Here is an 18,842-nt window from a genome sequence, read left to right on the forward strand (position 1 = left end):
CCTACATTCAGTGAGAGACTCTGTCTCAAAAAATAGGTGGAGAGAAGCAGAAGACACCTTACAAGGACCTCTGGCCTCCACACAGGCATGCGCAGGCAAGCAAGGGAGTACACACACACACACACACACACACACACACGCACACGCACACACGCACACACGCACACAGACACACAAAAAATACAGAAAAATTATTAAGATTTAACAAGTCTGGAACCAGGAAAATGGTTCATCAGTAAAAGTACCAGCTACCAAGCCCAATAACCTGAATTTGATCCCCTGGCCCCACATGGTGGAAGCAGAAAACCATTTCCTAAAAGTTGTCCTTGAGCCTCTACATGTAAGGTATGGCATGCATTCTCATACACATAAAATAAATGAATAAATGTTAATAGTCATATTGTTCTGTGCATTTCTGCATGATATATTATTTCTTTTTTTTTTTTAAGTATTTGAAGCTATTAGTTCAAAGAGAGTTCCTAAGCCAAGAAAAACTACTGTGGTGGTTTGAATGAGAATGGCCTTCCATAGGCTCATATATTTGAATGCTTAGTCATCCGGGAGTGGAACTGTCTGAAAAGGATTAGGAGGTATAGGCTTGTTGGAAGTGTGTTACTAGGGGTGAGCTTTGAGGTTTCAAAAGCCCATGCCAGGCCCAGTATCTGCCTTTTTCTGTCTCTCTCCCTCTCTGTGTGTCTCTCTTCCCTACTTCTCTCTCCTTTTCCCTCTCCCTCTGTCTGCTCCCCACCATGATGATAATGGACTAAACCTCTGAAACTGTAAACAAGTTCCCAATCAAATGCTTTCCCTTTTAAGAGTTGCCTTGTTATAGTGTCTTCACAGCAATTTATCACATATTAAAGTGCAGCTCAAAACCAGAGTTAAAAGAAGACAGTATTTCTCCATTCAACAAGGAAACAAAGCCACTCCCCTGGCCTGTGGGTCTAGCTGTAGATGAGAAACATCATTTGCTGATAGGTGGTAAGAGTCACCAATTTTGCAAAGTACTAGTTTTAAGGACTATAGATAGCAATAAAAAACAACAAATGGTTGGAGAAATGAAATGGCTCATAGGTAAAAAGCACTTGTTGCTCTTGCAGAGGACCCAGGTTTAGTGCTCAGCATCCAGTTCCAGGGAATCTGATGCCCTCTTCTGGCCTCCATGAGCACTGCAAACAAGCGGAGCTCATTCATTCAGGCAAAACACTCATGCACAGAAAATAAAAATAAATAAATCTGTTAATTACAGAAATTCAACCAAAAATTTAAATTGTATACATTGAAAATATTCAGAAAAAATTCCCATTAGTTATTGAGACTAATGTAATCCTGAATTTTAATACTACAGTTAAAATAAAATATATTCCCCCCTAAAGTTGGCTTTTTAAATACTACTACACATCTTCAAATCTTAAATGCTTTAATTCCAAAATCATAAAATAAGTAAATGACTATATAACCTTTGTTTTTTCAAGACAGGATCTTGTGAGGTGTCCTCACATTCCTGATCCTCCTTGCCCTTTCCCCCAAGCTGTGTCACCATATGTGACACATTCTTTAAAATTTTTTGTTTATTAAAAACATTTGTAATTTTATTACTGGGAGTGTAGCTCAATAGTAGAACACTTGCTTAGCATATGTGAATCCATGAATTCAACTCAACCACAAAAAAGTATTAATTAACATATATATAAACATACACATTATCTCAGTGACAATTCTAATAATTTTATAAATTATAAGAGGTACTTACATTGAATTTAATTATGTCATATATCAAATATCTTGGAACAGCCTGTCCATTTACTTTGTCAATGATCATTTCCTTGAAAGAAAAAAGATTAATTTTTACTTTAATAGCAATTACTTTTTTTTTTTTTTTTTGGTTTTTTGAGACAGGGTTTCTCTGTGTAGCTTTGCGCCTTTCCTGGAACTCACTTGGTAGCCCAGGCTGGCCTCGAACTCACAGAGATCCGCCTGACTCTGCCTCCCGAGTGCGCAATTACTTTAATGTGATAGAATACAATACACAGAGAAAGAATATAAATCTTCAATATATGCCTTGATGAAACTTCAAAGGGAGCACACTTGTACTCACATTAAATCAATGTAAGTTTTCAGCATGTCAAAAATCTTAACTATGTATTTATAATATATGTTGAAATAATCTCTGATGTTATCTCCTTGTGTTTTGGGTTGGGAGTGTGTAGATTTGTTTGAAGGCAGGTTCTTCCTATGTAGCCTCTGGCTAACCTACAGCTCATGAGATAGCCAAGGCTAGTCTGGAACTCTCAGAAATCCTCCTGCCCCAGCCTTCAAAGTGTTAAATTATAAACTTGCACCATCACAAGCAGTTAAATGCTTTTTATAGTTGAATAGCTACAATACATTCTGCTTTATGTTTGTATTACTAGTAATATTTGAGAATAAATAACTAAGCTTGAAATTCAGCATCATTTTGATAAATAATTATGTTTAATCATGACTGTTTAAAATTGTGTCATATGCTAATTACTTTACTCTTATTACAGACTAAATTTCCTGTATTGCTTTTTAAATTTTCATCAAAGATCACTTCATTAAACTTTACCGATTTGTCCTGAGTAAATTACTATTATGTTTCTAAATTTCTATTTGCCATATTTTGTAGGTAAAGAAATATATCCTAATAAGGCATAAAAGAACATCAATGTCCACATCCGTTTAAAAAATTTGGGTTATCTTTGGATTTGGAATTTAAAAAACAATGTGTAAATGAAAATGTAAAAGAAATAGCAAACTACACTGGACTTGAACTGGAAAACACAGATATGGCGATTGTAATTCTGGCCCAAGTAAACTGTCATGGACTGAATAGCTATTTAAAACCTCACAAGAGCAACCGGTTAGGTAAAGAAGAGGGCTCTCAGGGGGGCTCACGGATCTCCATGAGAAGAGGAAATAATACATTTTAGAGGTGTAATGGGGGCAGGTGGGGATGGACCTGGTAGGGATCAGGTGGTGGGCTGGAACTTGGGGTTGTTTGGGGGGCAGTGTGGAAGTCTTGTGCAGTAAGAACTTCCTGAAATCTGTGAGAGTGATCCTAGTGAGGACTCCTAGAAATGGAGTTTTGTGATCATCTTTTGTAATCAGGCAAGACTTCCAGTGGTGAGACTGGATTGCATTCAGTTGAGTTACTGGCCAATGAGGTTCCATGGAGATCCCTAGACAGCCCAGGATGATGATGCTAGGACAGAGAGCTGCTCTCCAAAAACTGACAGCAGGGCCCCACTGCTGAGGCCAAGATCCACACAGCTCACTGAGCTAGCGCCTGCATGAAGCCTTCACCCCTATGTTCTAGTCTCTTTGGTGTGAGAAAGTACTCTATAGGCTACCAAAAGAGAAACCTGGACACCAACCCAGGCACAAAACCTTTAATCTACAATCTGTCCTGCCTGCAAGACGTGCTAGGGCAATGGTGGTACAGAATTTGTGAGAGTGGCCAACCAATGTCTGGTTTAACTTGTGGCTTAAGCCAGGAGAGGGAGCCCATGCCCAACACTGCCTGGATGGCCAGGAACTAGAGACTGGATAGCCCAGAGTCCTTGGGGGCAGGGGAAGAATGACCCACAATAAAACAATTCCTAATGATATTCTACTATACTCATAGATCAATGCCTTGTCCGGTCATCAAAGAGGCTTCCTCCAACAGCAGATGGGAGCAGGTGCAGAAACCCACAGCCAAACATGTAGAGAGAGTGTCTAAATTAGAGATCTCTATTGGGTCCCTCTCTTGGGGAAGAACGGGAGGAAAGATTGTAGGAGTCAGAGGGGATGGAGGACACCAGGAGAAGATGAAGCTCTAAATCAACTAAGCAGGACTCATATGGGCTCATAGACACTAAGGCGGCAAACATAGGGCCTGCATAATTCTGCACCAGCTCCTCTGCGTATATGTCTATTAGCTTGATGTTTTTGTGGGACTCCTAACAGGGGGAATGAGTGTGTCTCTGACTCTTTTGTCTGCCCTTGGGGCTCTTTTCCTCCTGAGTTGCCTTGTTTCAGCCTTGATATGAGAGCATTTGCCTTGTCTTGTTGTATCTTTCTTTGTCCTGTTCAGCTGTCATCTCTTGGAGGCCTGTTCTTTTCTGAAGGGGAAATGGAGGAGAGGGCACACTACTGCTGGGGAGCTAGAAGTGGAGGGAGGGGGAACTGCAGTCAGGATGTGTTGTATGACAGAGAATCTATTTTCAATTGAAAAAAAAAAATTAGGCAGTGGTGCCACAGGCCTTTAATACCAGCACTCAGGAGGCAGAGGCAGGAGGATCTCTATGAGTTCAAGGCCACAGAGAAACCTTGTCTTGAAAAACAAAAAAATAAAAAATAAAAAAGAGAGAGAGACTTCACAAGAATCTATTAGGTTGTTCTCAGTTATCCAAGTTTGAAGTGAAAATAAATAGTATTACCAAGTTAGATCTGCAGACTGTTGCACATCTCATTCTGAGGCATTATTTCCTACATGGACTGGCCTCAGAATAACAGAAATCTCCATATATCCATTTTTCATTATGTGTATGTATACAAGCATAGTTTAAGTGTACATGTATGGTGTGCGTGCCCCTGCTTGTGAAAGTCAGAAGAGGACATCAGGTGTCTTAGTCTCAGACTTAGTCACTTGAAATATGGTCTCTCACTGAACCTGCAGGTAGGTCAGCTGCCAGCAAGCAAGCCCCAGTGATCCTTCTGTCCCTGCCCTCCACAGCCCTATAGTTACAAGCACTCTGCCACAATTAGGTTCACATGGGTGTTTGGGATACAAACTCAGGTCCTCATTCCTGCTTGGCAAGCACTCTTCCTCAATGAACCATCTCCCTAGCCCCCACATCTTCCATCTTTAATACAAACTCCTACATAAAGTAGATCCACTCGAAATCATTAAATGGGATTCATTTCTCCTCCAAATGTCCACAGGACTTGCTCTGAATACATCTTAGAGCTACTGTTTTACTTAAGGGTACCCCCAATTGTTTCCAATCTTTCTCTATCCTTCCCAATAGGAAAGTTTCCAAAGAGAGGAGACTTCCACACTCTAAGCAATGCCTGCACTCATAAGAGATACTCAACAAATACTAGTTCAATATAAACTAGTCAGAAAGACTCTTTTAATTTTAAAGTATTTCACCCTGCACTGCCCTGTGCTGATGCAGCACGAAGATCAACCATGAGTAAAATCTCAGTGGCAAACATCAGAGCATCCAGGAGACTGGGTATACACTTGGCTTCTCCGGTCCCAAGATGTGCATTAAACTCACAGGATTAAGAGAATCTAAAACCATCACTAGAAGAACAAAGAATGGAAAAAGGAAGTGAATCAAGACAGCAGCAGCGGTAGCCTGTTATGGTAGTACACACTGTAATCTCAGCACTTAGGCGACAGAGGCAGAGTCTCAGCTCTGAGGACAGCCTGAGCTACAGAGCAAGACCCTGTGAAAGGAAGGAAGGGAAGACTAGAAGAAAGGAGAAAGCAAGGAGATGTTATGGTAACAGTGGAATCTAGCATACAAAAACTTATACTTCCAACAAGAAAGGGTAAACAGAGTAGCTAAGTGTTTATTGAGGCAACAGCCTAGACATTTGAAAATAAGAAAATAGTGCCTGCATTTTACTGCTTCTATCAAGAGATATTTGGGCTGGATGAAATATTCAAATGTGTAAATAAAACACTAAAAGAAATATAAGTATTATGATCATCCTGTGGTGAACGGTGTCTTAAAATGTGAAAAAGCCAAAGAGTAAGCATCAAGATCTTTATATTTGACCTACACATATTTAACCTTTTGTACAGTGCATGAAATGACAAAAAAAAAAGAAACATAATTTTCAACATATGTAACAAAGTATGCCCCAGTAAGCAAGAAGACTTCATAAGCCAATATGAGAGAAATGAACACCCAGAAGAAAACTGTAGAAAAGATCTGAACAGGAGTTCTCAGAATCAAAATACTAACTCACAAAGGAGTGAGAAGATGTTACGTCTCATAATGACCACATAAACAAGGACTAAGTGCCAGACACTATCAAATCACCTTACGAACTTCCCTAATCTTTCCCATTTCACCACAGAGGGGAAAACTGACTGAACTGTGTAAGGTCCCTCATAGAATAACTGATAAAGCCAGGGAGGCACTTGGAGTTAAGGTTTCATTGCTATAATACTATTCAAAACAGAGAAGTCATTCTGACCCTCTTTAAATGAGAAAATACCAAATCAAATTCCAGTGCTAACACAGTGTGTAATAATGCTTAGAGCTAAACTAGACAACCTGAATTCCATCTCCAAGTTGTCCTCGACTTCTACTCACAAGCCATGGAATGTACACACCTACACACACACACACACACACACACACACACACACACACACACACAGATAAATAAAATGCAATAAAAATGTACTATTAGAAAAAAGGACTCATTATTATAAAACTGTACAATTTTGAACACACAAGATGTACATTTAAGTTATGCTTAGAAAAAAATCTAAAAAAAAACTGTACTGTCCACTTGGTCACTTATAAAGATACTTTTGGAGATTGCAATTCAGGACATCTAGAACCAGCTGTTGGAAGAGATGTTTGTTTTGCTTTACTATATTTTATTTAGTTATATATGTGTGTGTGTGTGTTTACTTATATTCGTTTATATGTATACATTCTATGGCATATGTGTGGAGATCAGAAGATAACTGCAGGTTTCAGGTCCCTCCAACCAGGTGGAGGGAATCAACTCAAGTTATCAAACTTGCAGAAGAGCCTTTATCCACTCAGCGATCTCAAGAGTACCCCTTGTTTTGATACTTTTGAAACAGGTTCACGATGTAGCCCAGGCTGGTCTTGAACTTATCAATCTCCGGACTCAACTTGTATGTGAGGGCTCATGTGCCATGGTATGTGTGTGGAGATCAGAGCCACCACTTAACTAATTTTTAACCCTATGATTTCTGCCATCAAAACAGTTTGGAATGACTGAAGAGAAGATTCAGTGCTTAAGAGCACAGACTGTTCTTTCAGAAGGCCCTAGGTTCGACTCCCAGCATACGACATGGTAGCTCATAATCACCTGTAACTCCAGTCTCGAGGAATCTAAAAACAGTTTGGAAATCCAAAATTATGGTATTTATACATACAGGTACACCATTCAGACATCTATATAAAATAACAAGTCCAAAACAAACTGCAAGTAGAAAATTACTTTAAAAACTGCATATAACATTTAGTTCTTTATGCAAACGAACAAATCAAGAAATGATCTACAAGTGCACATACTTGATCAGAGCACTCCTTTTTTCAGCCAAGCTAAAGGTTCTGTGAATATTCAAACTCTGAGACTAAATTAGGCCCCTAGCTTCCCTTAAGCTTCTAACAAACTCTGTTTAAGAATCTATAATCTAGCCGGGCGGTGGTGGCGCACGCCTTTAATCCCAGCACTCGGGAGGCAGAGCCAAGCAGATTTCTGTGAGTTCGAGGCCAGCCTGGTCTACAAAGTGAGTTCCAGGAAAGGCGCAAAACTACACAGAGAAACCCTGTCTCGAAAAATCAAAAAAAAAAAAAAAAAAAAAAAGAATCTATAATCTAGCTAGGCAGTGATGATGCATGCCTTTAATCCCAGCACTCCACAGGCAGAGGCAGGCAGATCTCTGAGATTGAGGCTAGCCTGGTCTACAGATCGAGTTCCAGGACAGCCAGGGCTACATAGAGAAACCTTGTCTCAGAAAAAATCTACCCTCTAAAACCAGCTGTGGTGATATACACACATAATCAAGAACAGGGAGCTCTTGAATTCAAGACAAGTCTAGACTACCAGACTATCTATGTAAGAACCTATTTCAAAAAAAAAAAATTCAGTTCTCAAAGTTGATGTTACCGACATGAATGTGCTGTATTTTTCAACATGAAATACCTTGCACTGAGCAAAGTCTACAGTTACAGCCATCAAAATAGCAACATAAGTTATTCCAACATTAGAAGTTTCAGTGATTTTCTTTATTAGCTTTTTTTTTTTTGATTGTTTGGCTTGATTTGCTTTTGATTTTATTTTTTTTAGAGACAGTCTTACTATGAAGGCAGACTGGCCTGGAACTTAATACAAAACCCAGGCTGGCCTTGCACCGATACACTCCTGTCTCAGCTTTCCAAGTGCGGAGATTAAAAGTAGGTGCCACCATGCTCAGTTTTTACCAGACTTTTTGTTGGTCTACATTATTTTAATTTCTTTTCAAAATTACCCGTTGCCCCCCCCCCCCCCCCCCCCCCCCCCCCCCCCCCCCCCCGCCGCCGCCCCCCGCCGCCGCCGCCCCCCAAGGACTGATTAAGGGAAAGCTATTTACAAGTAGAAAGTGAAAAAGCACTTCATAATTACTAAAAATAAATAACAACTACTTTTCAATAATAAAAACAAAGATTTTATTTTGTTCCCTTATGATTAATACCAGATTTATTTAACTCATTTCCCATATCATGACCAATTTTCTCTGCTGAAGAAAATATCTGAAAAATGCTGTTTAGACACAAAGATAAATATTTGAGGCTTGTTTGTTTGGTGTCTGAGGCAGGATCTCACTATGTTAGCTCTTGATGGCACTGAATTTGCTGCAGTTCTTCTGCCTCTGCCACCCCAGGGCTGGGACTATAAAGTGTACTACCATTCTCAGCTAGATCCATCTTTAAAAAGGAATTTACTCACTATAAGTACAAGTAAGAAATAACATTCAACATTCAAATAAAAATTATATTTGATTCTAAATTAGACATACTAACAATGACTGTACTATTTAATTTTTTTTAAAAAAACACACATATAAATAACTTACCCCATCCAAAAGGGTATTTGATAAATGCATGCGGAGATCTTTACGAAATGGAAATTCCAGGTTTGAAACATGAAACACTGAATTATCTCTGTCAATCATAAAAACTTCATTTGTGCCATCAATCAACATCATGTAACTGTAATAAAACATTAAAAGGGTAGTATTAACACATGGTATCAAGAACAGGGTCATTAGAACAGCTGAACTTGTTTTCCCTAGACTGACAATATTTTCATGGAATGATTACTACAGTCCCTCTCTTGATCATGAAAATTAAAACACCACAATTTTTTTTTTTAATTTACCTTCTATACGAAACATAAAAATAGGGAAATCTGATTTTTATGAAGACAATGTGATGTCGGGAGTGCATGTATAAGAAGAAATGCTTCTCTAATTTTGATTAATTTTTTTATCAAAAAATTTCAGTTTATAAACACACAAACATATATACTGTATTTTACAAATTAGATATTATCTTTTCCATATCAAAGGTGAAAAAACACTGAGCTCAAATTATTCAATCCTATTTCTACCATACCAATTGCACAAGTTTTCTCTTTGAGTCAATATTACAATATGCAAAATATCACAATATTAGAATTCTTCTCATTCATATGGGGAAATTTATGCACTTAATAAGGTAGTCATACTTCATAAGTCAAGTTAAATGTATGGTGTCTGCATCAAGAATAGAGCTCCAGCCAGGGCGGTGGTGGCACATGCCAGCACTCGGGAAGCAGAGGCAAGAGGATCTCTGCAAGTTCGAGGCCAGTCTGGTCTACAAAGCAAGTTCCAGGACAGGCTCCAAAGTTACACAAAGAAACCCTGTAGGGGGCAGGGAGGATATGGAGCTCCAACCCAGACATGGAGTTTATGCTTATAATCCCATTATGCCAGGCATAATGGCACACACCTTTAATCCAGCACTCGAGAGGCAGAGACAGGCAGATCTCTTGAGTTTGAGGCCAACCTGGTCTATAGAGCAAGACAGTCCGAGTAAATAGCAAGACTATTGTCTTGAGAGGGAAGGGGTGGGGTTAAATTTGTCTCTCTTTAAAAAACAAAAAATGGTGGGGAGCTGGGGAAACAACTCAGTAAAGTACTTGCTATGCAAGCATGAATACCTGAGTTTGATCTATAGTACCTATGGTGACCTGAATAAGAACGTCACACATAGGCTCATGTTTAAATACTTGATCCCCAGTTAATGGAACTGTTTAGCAAGTATGAGACGGTGTGGTCTTGTTGGAGGAGGTGTGTCATTGGGAGTGGGCTTCAAGGTTTCCAATGCTGTGCTATGCCCAGTGCTCTCTCTGCCACCTGCCTGAGGTTTGAGATGTAAGCTCTTAGGGGCTAGACACATGCCTCCTGTTTTGCATCATGGACTTTAATTCTGTGAAATAAACCCTTTCTTCCATAAGTTGTTTTGGTCTTTCTTAGAGCAACGGAAAAGTAACTAATATAGTACCCACATAAAAAACAGGTGTTAAGGCACACACAGGTAATCCCAATGCTAGGAAGGCAGAAACAGGTGGAACCCTGGGGCTAACAACCCAGCCAAGCTAGCTCTGTCAGTGAGCCCCATATCCCAGTGAGAGATCCTGTCTAAAAAAACAAAACAGAAAACCAACCCTCCACATGTGCACTCAAATAAAAACAGTGCTCAAATTTCACATCACATAAAAATAAAGCCCAGGAGGTAGAAGTAGGAGGATCAAGAGTTGAAGGCTTCTCTGGGCTACACAGCAATATCCTGGCAAAAGCAAATAAAGTTCAGCCAAGCGATTTGTGTTGGATGTCAGAAAGGGTAGAGCTAGAGAGTGCAGCTCAGTTTGTAGAGTGTTGGCCTGGCATACACAAAGCCCTAGCATGCAAACCCAGAATGGTGGCAAAGGGTTGCAATCAGAGCACACGGAAGATGGAAGGAAGCAAGATGATCACAAGTTTAAGGTCCACTTTGGTTACAGAGTGATTTCCAGGGGACACTGATGTGGAAGAATATTCAAGATATAACACTGAAAATAGAGGGAAACAATGACCCATCCAACCACCTACCCCAAGAACAGAGTGTGTCAGCAACAAGTAAAAGATGGAGGGGAAGCAAACTAAAATCAGGAGACAGAATAGACACTGAATGAACAGATAGCAGTTAACACAGTAATTGTTAACTGTGTGTGTTTAGTAAAGGTAAGGAAAAATAGGAAAACTGATTAAAGTGCAAGAGGAACACAAACAACAAGAAAAGGAGCAGCAGTGAACATCAAGGGGCTCGTATCAGGGTACTCCTCGCTGTTCCTAAAGTAGTTATCCCAACTGGCCCTGAGACAGATTGTTCAGGCCCTTCTTACATGTGGAAATAGCTGCTGCCCTAATAGACAAAAAGGGCAGAAACTCAGTTTCACTGAGGAAAAAAAAAATCAATCAGCCTCAGTCTGGAGAGAAGAACTGATGGACCGAATACTATCCAGCAGGCTCAAGAGCAACAGGAAGAGTTAATACTCAAGGCTCTCTTGCAGATGCTTTGTAAAAGTAGTGATTCCAGCAGGCTCCAGAGCAACAGGAAGAGTTAATACTCAAGGCTCTCTTGCAGATGCTTTGTAAAAGTAGTGATTCCCGGCATATATAAAGAAACTGGGCTTCTTGCAAGACACAAGAAATGTTCTGGATTATGTTCCAAAAGAAATTTAAACCAACACAAGAAAATGTCAAATGAGAAGCAATTATGACACTGTCTACAAATATGCTATAGAAGATACACAATCCATCGTCTTTAAGGTCTTGAGCCAGTATTTAATAAAAGGTGTTTGATGAAAACACAAGTTAGGAAAACACTGTGTCATTCTCTTAGAAAGTCAAGATATGCATACATTATGAGGGTATTTTAAATCATAGGTAAGGTGTAGTAATATGTAGTACCAGCCCTCAGAGGTACTGCAGGAGCAGGAGATTCTGGAGTTCCAGGCTTCTTTATATAGCCCAAAATCAGTATCAAAACCTAAACAAAAACAGGCTGGACATATGGCTCAGAGGTTTAGACCACTTGCTGCTCTGGCAGAGAACAGAGGTTCAATTCTCAACACCCAGATGATAGCTCATTACCATTTGTAACCTTCAGTACCCAGGGATCCAATGTCCTCTTCTGAACTCCCTAGACACCAGGTACTTATTATACAAAAATGTATGCAAAACAATCATATAATACACACAAAATAAAATTTTAAAATCTAAAAACCAAAAACGTTTTAAAATAAATTAAAATCATGAGAAAACATATAAATAAGTTTAACTGTCTTATTGAGCCCCAGATTTCTAAACTTAACCCCAATATTTATTCGAAATTAAAGAAAAAAACTGGCCTATGTTAATACATTTTCTAATTTGAGAAATGCTTTGCCTCTTCTGAGCCTAAGACAGATATTGTATTTCTCTTTACTTGCTACTCAGAAATTAAGAAATGATGTTCATGTAAAATAAATAGTAATTTCTTGAGTAGTGATATACTAACTTGAGATACATACACACACACACACACACACACACACACACACACACACACACACACACACACCTATGTATCTATTTATGAGCCGAACTTTCTTTCCACTTTGAATAGATTATCAGTTTAAAAAAAAAATAGTGTAGGGGCTTAAGACATGGCTCAGTGCTTAAGAACACTGACTTGTTCTTCCAAATAACATGGGTTCAATTTCCTGTGCCCACATAGTGACTCATAATCATCTGGAACTACAGTTCCAGGGGATCCCATGCCTCTCCTGGTTTCCATAGACACTGCAGGAATGTGGTACATACACATGATGCATGCAAAAAATAAAAAATAGGCCGGGCGGTGGTGGCGCACGCCTTTAATCCCAGCACTCGGGAGGCAGAGCCAGGTGGATCTCTGTGAGTTCGAGGCCAGCCTGGGCTACCAAGCGAGTCTCAGGAAAGGCGCAAAGCTACACAGAGAAACCCTGTCTCGAAAAACGAGAAAAAAAATAAATAAATAAAAATAAAAGTAAAAAATTAAAAATAAAAATACCATATACATAAAATAAAATACTGTGTCCCCATGCATATCAACAGATTAAAAAGGCCAAAAACAAAAAAGACTTTGGAGGATAGAATTTACTTCAAAGGACTGTTCATGTGAAAAACAGCTATATCTAGAGAGATAACAAAAAATTATTTATTCACTGGTATTCAGAGATTCCTCTACATGTATTTTGAAACAAGCTGCTGAAGTACAATTTTTGGCCTCAATTCTAATCATTATGTGATACTTACAGGAAGAAATGAGCAGGGCTAAGAATACATGTCAGTGGTAGAGCACTTGCCTAGCATGTGCAAGGCCCTGCCAGCATGTGCAACACCAAAATAAATAACTAAGTAATGAATTATCTCATGTTCATGAACAAAGGCTAAAGACTACAGAAAGTATTCTCACATCACACCCAAGACCACGAAAATAAGCCAGATTATTTTAGAAAGAGACAACTACCTCACACATTGCTAGATATTGGCTCAGTACATAAACTATAGATCTAGTTTCATGGACCATGAACCATTAGTGTAATATAATTTCTCTTTAGAAAATTATCTCAGTTGCAAATTTAATACTCAGAATTATTCATATCATATGTATTCTCATTAAGACACAAAATTTCACTAAAACCTTTTCTTTTTCTGTCATGCTTTTTTTTAAAGTTTTTTTTTTTAAGATTTATTTATTTATTATGCATACAGTGTTCTGTTTGCATGTGTCCCTGCAGGCCAGAAGAGGGAGCCAGATCTCATTACAGATGGTTGTGAGCCACAATGTGGGTGCTGGGAATTGAACTCAGGACCTCTGGAAGAACAGCCAGTGTTCTTAACCTCTGAGCCATCTCTCCAGCCCTTCTGTCATGCTTTTTGTTGTTTGCTTGTTTGTTTGTTTTGTACAGATCTTGCTATGTAGCCCACCCAGGCTGAGCTCAGGCTCAAGATTCCCAAACTGCATAGCACTAGGAAGCCTTTCCAGCCCAGGGACCACAAACATGCATCACCACATCTAGACTTGCAGTGTTCCTTCTATAAAGGTACACACAGTCATTATAGAGTATAGAAAAGTCATACTGATAGAATGTTTTACTGTAAATGTAACCTTTCCAGCTGACCTAGAAACAATCCAGTTTTATCTTTTTCATCATTGAGATTGTATGGTCAAGTAAAATCCCTAAAATATGCATTAGTAAAAATTAGGAAGCACACAGAAGAGGACTGACAGATAAAGTTGTAAGTAATGGCACATTAAAGTCTTAATTCACATTCCTACCAGTACTTTAAAGGGAAAATAATGCTGATTTCGTATCACCAATTCACAACTCTGATGATAAATCTACATTTCAAAAAATTTATCTTAGGCTTTGAAAGCAAAGCTCTATCTCTTATTTGTTCTTTATAGACCAGGACTATTTAAATACACACAGGACACTCAATAAATGTTCAAGCAAGGCTATGTACAAGGAAGTTCATCACACTATTTTGTACTGATGAAAACCCCATATTCATCACTGAACAAATAGACTAAATAAATTAAGCATATCCTCAGAAAAGCATAGTATTCCACTATTTTAAGACATAAAAACATGCATTAATATGGAAACTCCATCCCTTATCTCCTCTTTTGTAAAACTCTACCCAAGTCCTCTTTAACCCAAACGTTTTTAGATTCTTCCCAACTTTTAAAATGAATTGAGCTGGGCGGTGGTGGTGCACGCCTTTAATCCCAGCACTCGGGAGGCAGAGGCAGGCAAATCTCTGTGAGTTCGAGGCCAGCCTGGTCTCCAAAGCAAGTTCCAGGAAAGGAGCAAAGCTATACAGAGAAACCCTGTCTCGAAAAAAACCATAAATAAATAAATAAACAGAATGAACTGAAACTTTAAGTATATTTTGTCCATTTTTTATTCCTTCCTCCTCATCTCCTTTACATAGTTCCAGTCATGAACCAAACTAGCAATATATCTACACCAAACAAAATCACAAGGACTAAGAGCTGGAGAGAGTGGCATTCCATTATTCCCCACCCAGGAGCTAGAACTTCTGAGATGGAAATCAAGACTAGTATTAAGTTGTCAAAAGACAACATCTTAAAATCACTTCTCCCAGGGCTGGAGAGATAGAGAAATAGTTAAGAGTACAGGCTACTCTTCCAGTGGTCCTGAATTCAATTCCCAGCAACCACATGGTGGCTCACAACTATCTACAGTGGGATCTGGTGCCCTCTTCTGGTGTGCAGGTGTACATGCAGGCAGAATACTGTATACATAATAAATAAATCTTTTTTAAAAAATTACTTCTTTCAAGAGCTTTCAAGACACTCTTTTAGATAAATTAGTCAAAATTATTTGCACCATCAAGAATGCTACTAAGTATACTTGTCCCATTACCCCATACTAGCTTATGGGTTTGTCTTTTTCCCTAACTCTCTTCAGCTGAGTGGAAACTAAATGTGCCTATGATATAACACCACTGTTATGTCCCCAGCACATCCTCAATACCAAGGGTTGCATAATACTAGCTATTTATATAGAATAACCTCCTACCAAGAGGCAAGACACCTACATCTCATCCTTTGCAGAGACAAGTGCATAAGGCTAAGCTGAGTTAACCTTCCCTGTGGATCTTTTCCCTCACAAGACTCCATTACCTAACCACTGCTATCTTTTATAATCCCAGTAAACATGCACACATCTTAAAAGAAAATGCAGAGCTTAGAGTCATTTTACAAAAGACAATTTAGAAACTTTCCTGACATTAAAAAAAAAAAAAAAAAGCTAGTCACACCTGGCCACTACTCACCAACACTCTTCTCACATTTTGCTCTAAAATCGATACAAAAATTACTGATTTGTCAGCTTTTAGCTTCTAGCTTCCTTTCTTCCCCATGGGACATATGCACACTGGGCCTCTGTGTCTCTCACTAGCTCACTGTTCAGTAACTCCATCCCTCATCACCTCTTTTGTTATTTAAAAAAAAAAAAAAAAAAAACACCACCCTATATCCACGGCCTCTTTAACCTAAACTTTTTTAGATTCTTCCTAACTTTTAAAAGAAACTGAAACTTTAAGCACTTTTTTTGTTATGTTTGTTCTTGTTTTTCAAGACAGGAGTCTCTGTGTTAACAGCCTTGGCTGTCCTGGAACTCACAATGCAGACCAGGCTGGGCCTCAAACTCAGAGATCTGCCTGCCTCTGCCTCACAAATGCTGGGATTAAAGACATGCGCCGCCGCCGCCGCCGCCGCCGCCGCCGCCGCCGCCGCCGCCGCCGCCGCCGCCGCCGCCACCACCACCACCACCACCACCCCGCACATGTTCTATTTTTTTTTATTCCTTCCTCCTCATCTCCTTTACTTAGTTATAGTCATGAACCAAAGCCAGCAATATCTGCATCAAACAAAACTACAAGTACTAAATTTTATCCCCTGTAGATAACAGAGTCCCTAATCTCCATGGGAAATGCCTCTTCATCTCATAAAATCCTATTTTCCCTAAGAGTTTTTAAAGTATCCAAAATAATTTTGCATAAACTTCTAATGCTGCTTATGTTGTTTAATTAACAGTGCAATTATAGTGAGTTTCACTATCTTTGTGGAAGATATAGAAAGTAGGTAATTTAGCTACCTTAGGAATTAAGTAAAATTCATTTGCTAATTTGGGAATCTAATCACTACTTAAGCTAAAATTCTAAAAAATACAATTTAAAGTTAAGGAAACACAGGGGAAAAAAAAACCAAGGTAATTCAATATCTTATTTCAGATATTTCCACAAAAGAAACAAGTTGATGAAAGAACATAATCCAACAGATGAGTTTGAATTCAAACCTATGACTACTGTGTTTACCTGCACATATAACATTTCAGCACCTTAAAGTAATAACTACTGGAAGAGAAATCCATCATTTAAATTCCTAAAAATTCACATTAAAGTCTTCATTTTCACAAGAAGAAAACATACACAATACACAAACTATACAAGTTTTCACTGAACATTATTAAAATACTCCAATTCTACAGGTATTTTAATTTGGATATATTGAGTCTACACACACAGCAAAATACTTTACAAGGATTAGCTTTCCTTCAATCCTCAAATCACATTTTTAGTCATGAAACAGATGTGATTTTAAATTCACTACAAGCCGTCAGCTTCACTCTATTATAGGATGACTTGCGTGCATGTAGTGATTAAACAGACAATATGTACTATTTAAATATAATTGCAAAGCCCATTACCTCCTCACTAATTGAAATATCAATTCCTTCTAACCAATCTCTTATCTTACAATGAACTAACTGTACATTAAATGGAAGGCTAGCAGCAGTTACACAACTTGCCAGTATTTCAATCATTTTTACTTCATATGCTGTTTATATTACAAGTGTCCTACTATATCTTGGTAAACTTTGTCTATGGAAAATTCATTAGACAAAAAAGTAACTTTTGTTTCAATTTTAGTTAATTTACAACTAAATAATGAAGAACTTGGGATGCCTAGAATAAACAGCTAAATCTCCAAGCATTCTCAAATGTCATGAGTATTCTTCTATCAACAGAAATTGATCATTTTCAAAATTATAGATCCTTCTATTTCAAAAAAGTTCCTTCAATCAGAAAAAAATTTAGACTACAAAGCATAAAAATAAACACACGCCGGGCGGTGGTGGCGCACGCCTTTAATCCCAGCACTCGGGAGGCAGAGCCAGGTGGATCTCTGTGAGTTCGAGGCCAGCCTGGGCTACCAAGTGAGTTCCAGGAAAAGGCGCAAAGCTACACAGAGAAACCCTGTCTCGAAAAAAATAAAATAAAATAAACACACATGCACACACACACACACACACACACACACACACACCATTAGCAGACAGCTTGCCTGAGGACAGGACCCAGCATGAGATTCTAGACTCCTCCATCCTACCTCATGAACAAATGACAGGAAATACCAAGAATGAAGTGTACAATAAGAGAGAGATAAAGTCTGCTGCTCTAAACCACTCAATTTTAAAACCATCTGAAGACTAAAATATGACTCATCAGTTAAAAGACCTTTTGTTCTTGCACAGGCACCGGATTCAGGTCCCAGAACCCACATAAGGCAACTCAACAATAGCCTGTAACTCCAGCTTAAGGAATCCAACACATCTGGCCTCTGTTTGAACCTATACTTACTTGCACATACCTGTATGTAGGAGGCATGTAGGTCCTTGTGCTCACAGATAAGCACTGAGGAAACCAGGAGTGTTAAACACACAGGGCTGAGAGATATATATATAACCTGTTTCCCACCCAGAAAGCTGGGAGTGGAAGCAGTTAACAGCCTGATGATCACTGTGCCATCTGTATGGCCAGGCTACACTGGCTCCTAGACCCTTATCTTGAGGTTTATCTCACTCAGTCTAAGGTGCTGTCTGTCCTCCCCCAAACCCTTATTTACCTCGAACCTGTTTCCACAGTTAATCTATAGGAACTATCTTTATGGAAGATATCCTTGTATTTTACAAGAATTTCTCTATGTAGTCATGCCTTCAGCTTTGTTGTGCAAACGGGACTGAGTTAATAATCACCAGGAAACTTTTTTCCAATTTGTGCCATGCTTAAATATGCCTAAAATACTACCTGGTGTCCGACTCTTTAAGTTTGAACCAACACTAGCTACTAAACTGGCTTTCCTTCTTGCCTCCCCTGGATCAACACTCTGCTGGAGGAAGTGTTTGCAGAGACCACACACACACACACACACACACACACACACACACACACACACACACACACACACACATAAATAAATAAATAAATAAATAAATAAATAAATAAATAAATAAAATAGCCAGCCGGGCGGTGGTGGCGCCTTTAATCCCAGCACTCGGGAGGCAGAGGCAGGAGGATCTCTGTGAGTTCAAGGCCAGCCTGGTCTACAGAGTAAGTTCCAGGAAAGGAGCAAAGCTACACAGAG

The 18,842-nt window shown here is 38.9% G+C and overlaps 1 protein-coding gene across 6 annotated transcripts in view; it reads right to left on the minus strand.

Moving 5' to 3' along the window:
* Rngtt (RNA guanylyltransferase and 5'-phosphatase) overlaps positions 1-18,842 on the minus strand; it is a 217,531-nt gene that overhangs the window by 157,652 nt on the left and 41,037 nt on the right. For all 6 annotated transcript variants that reach the window (XM_052716753.1, XM_052716748.1, XM_052716749.1 and 3 more), the window contains exons 9-10: positions 8,849-8,984; positions 1,754-1,825 (exon numbers count right to left, since the gene is read on the minus strand). In XM_052716753.1, coding sequence (XP_052572713.1) covers positions 1,754-1,825; positions 8,849-8,984 — 208 coding nt within the window. The remainder of the gene's footprint in view (positions 1-1,753; positions 1,826-8,848; positions 8,985-18,842) is intronic.

The sequence above is a fragment of the Peromyscus californicus genome, unplaced genomic scaffold (assembly GCF_007827085.1).
Source record: "Peromyscus californicus insignis strain IS unplaced genomic scaffold, ASM782708v3 Scaffold_5__1_contigs__length_169319896, whole genome shotgun sequence".
NCBI lineage: Eukaryota > Metazoa > Chordata > Mammalia > Rodentia > Cricetidae > Peromyscus > Peromyscus californicus.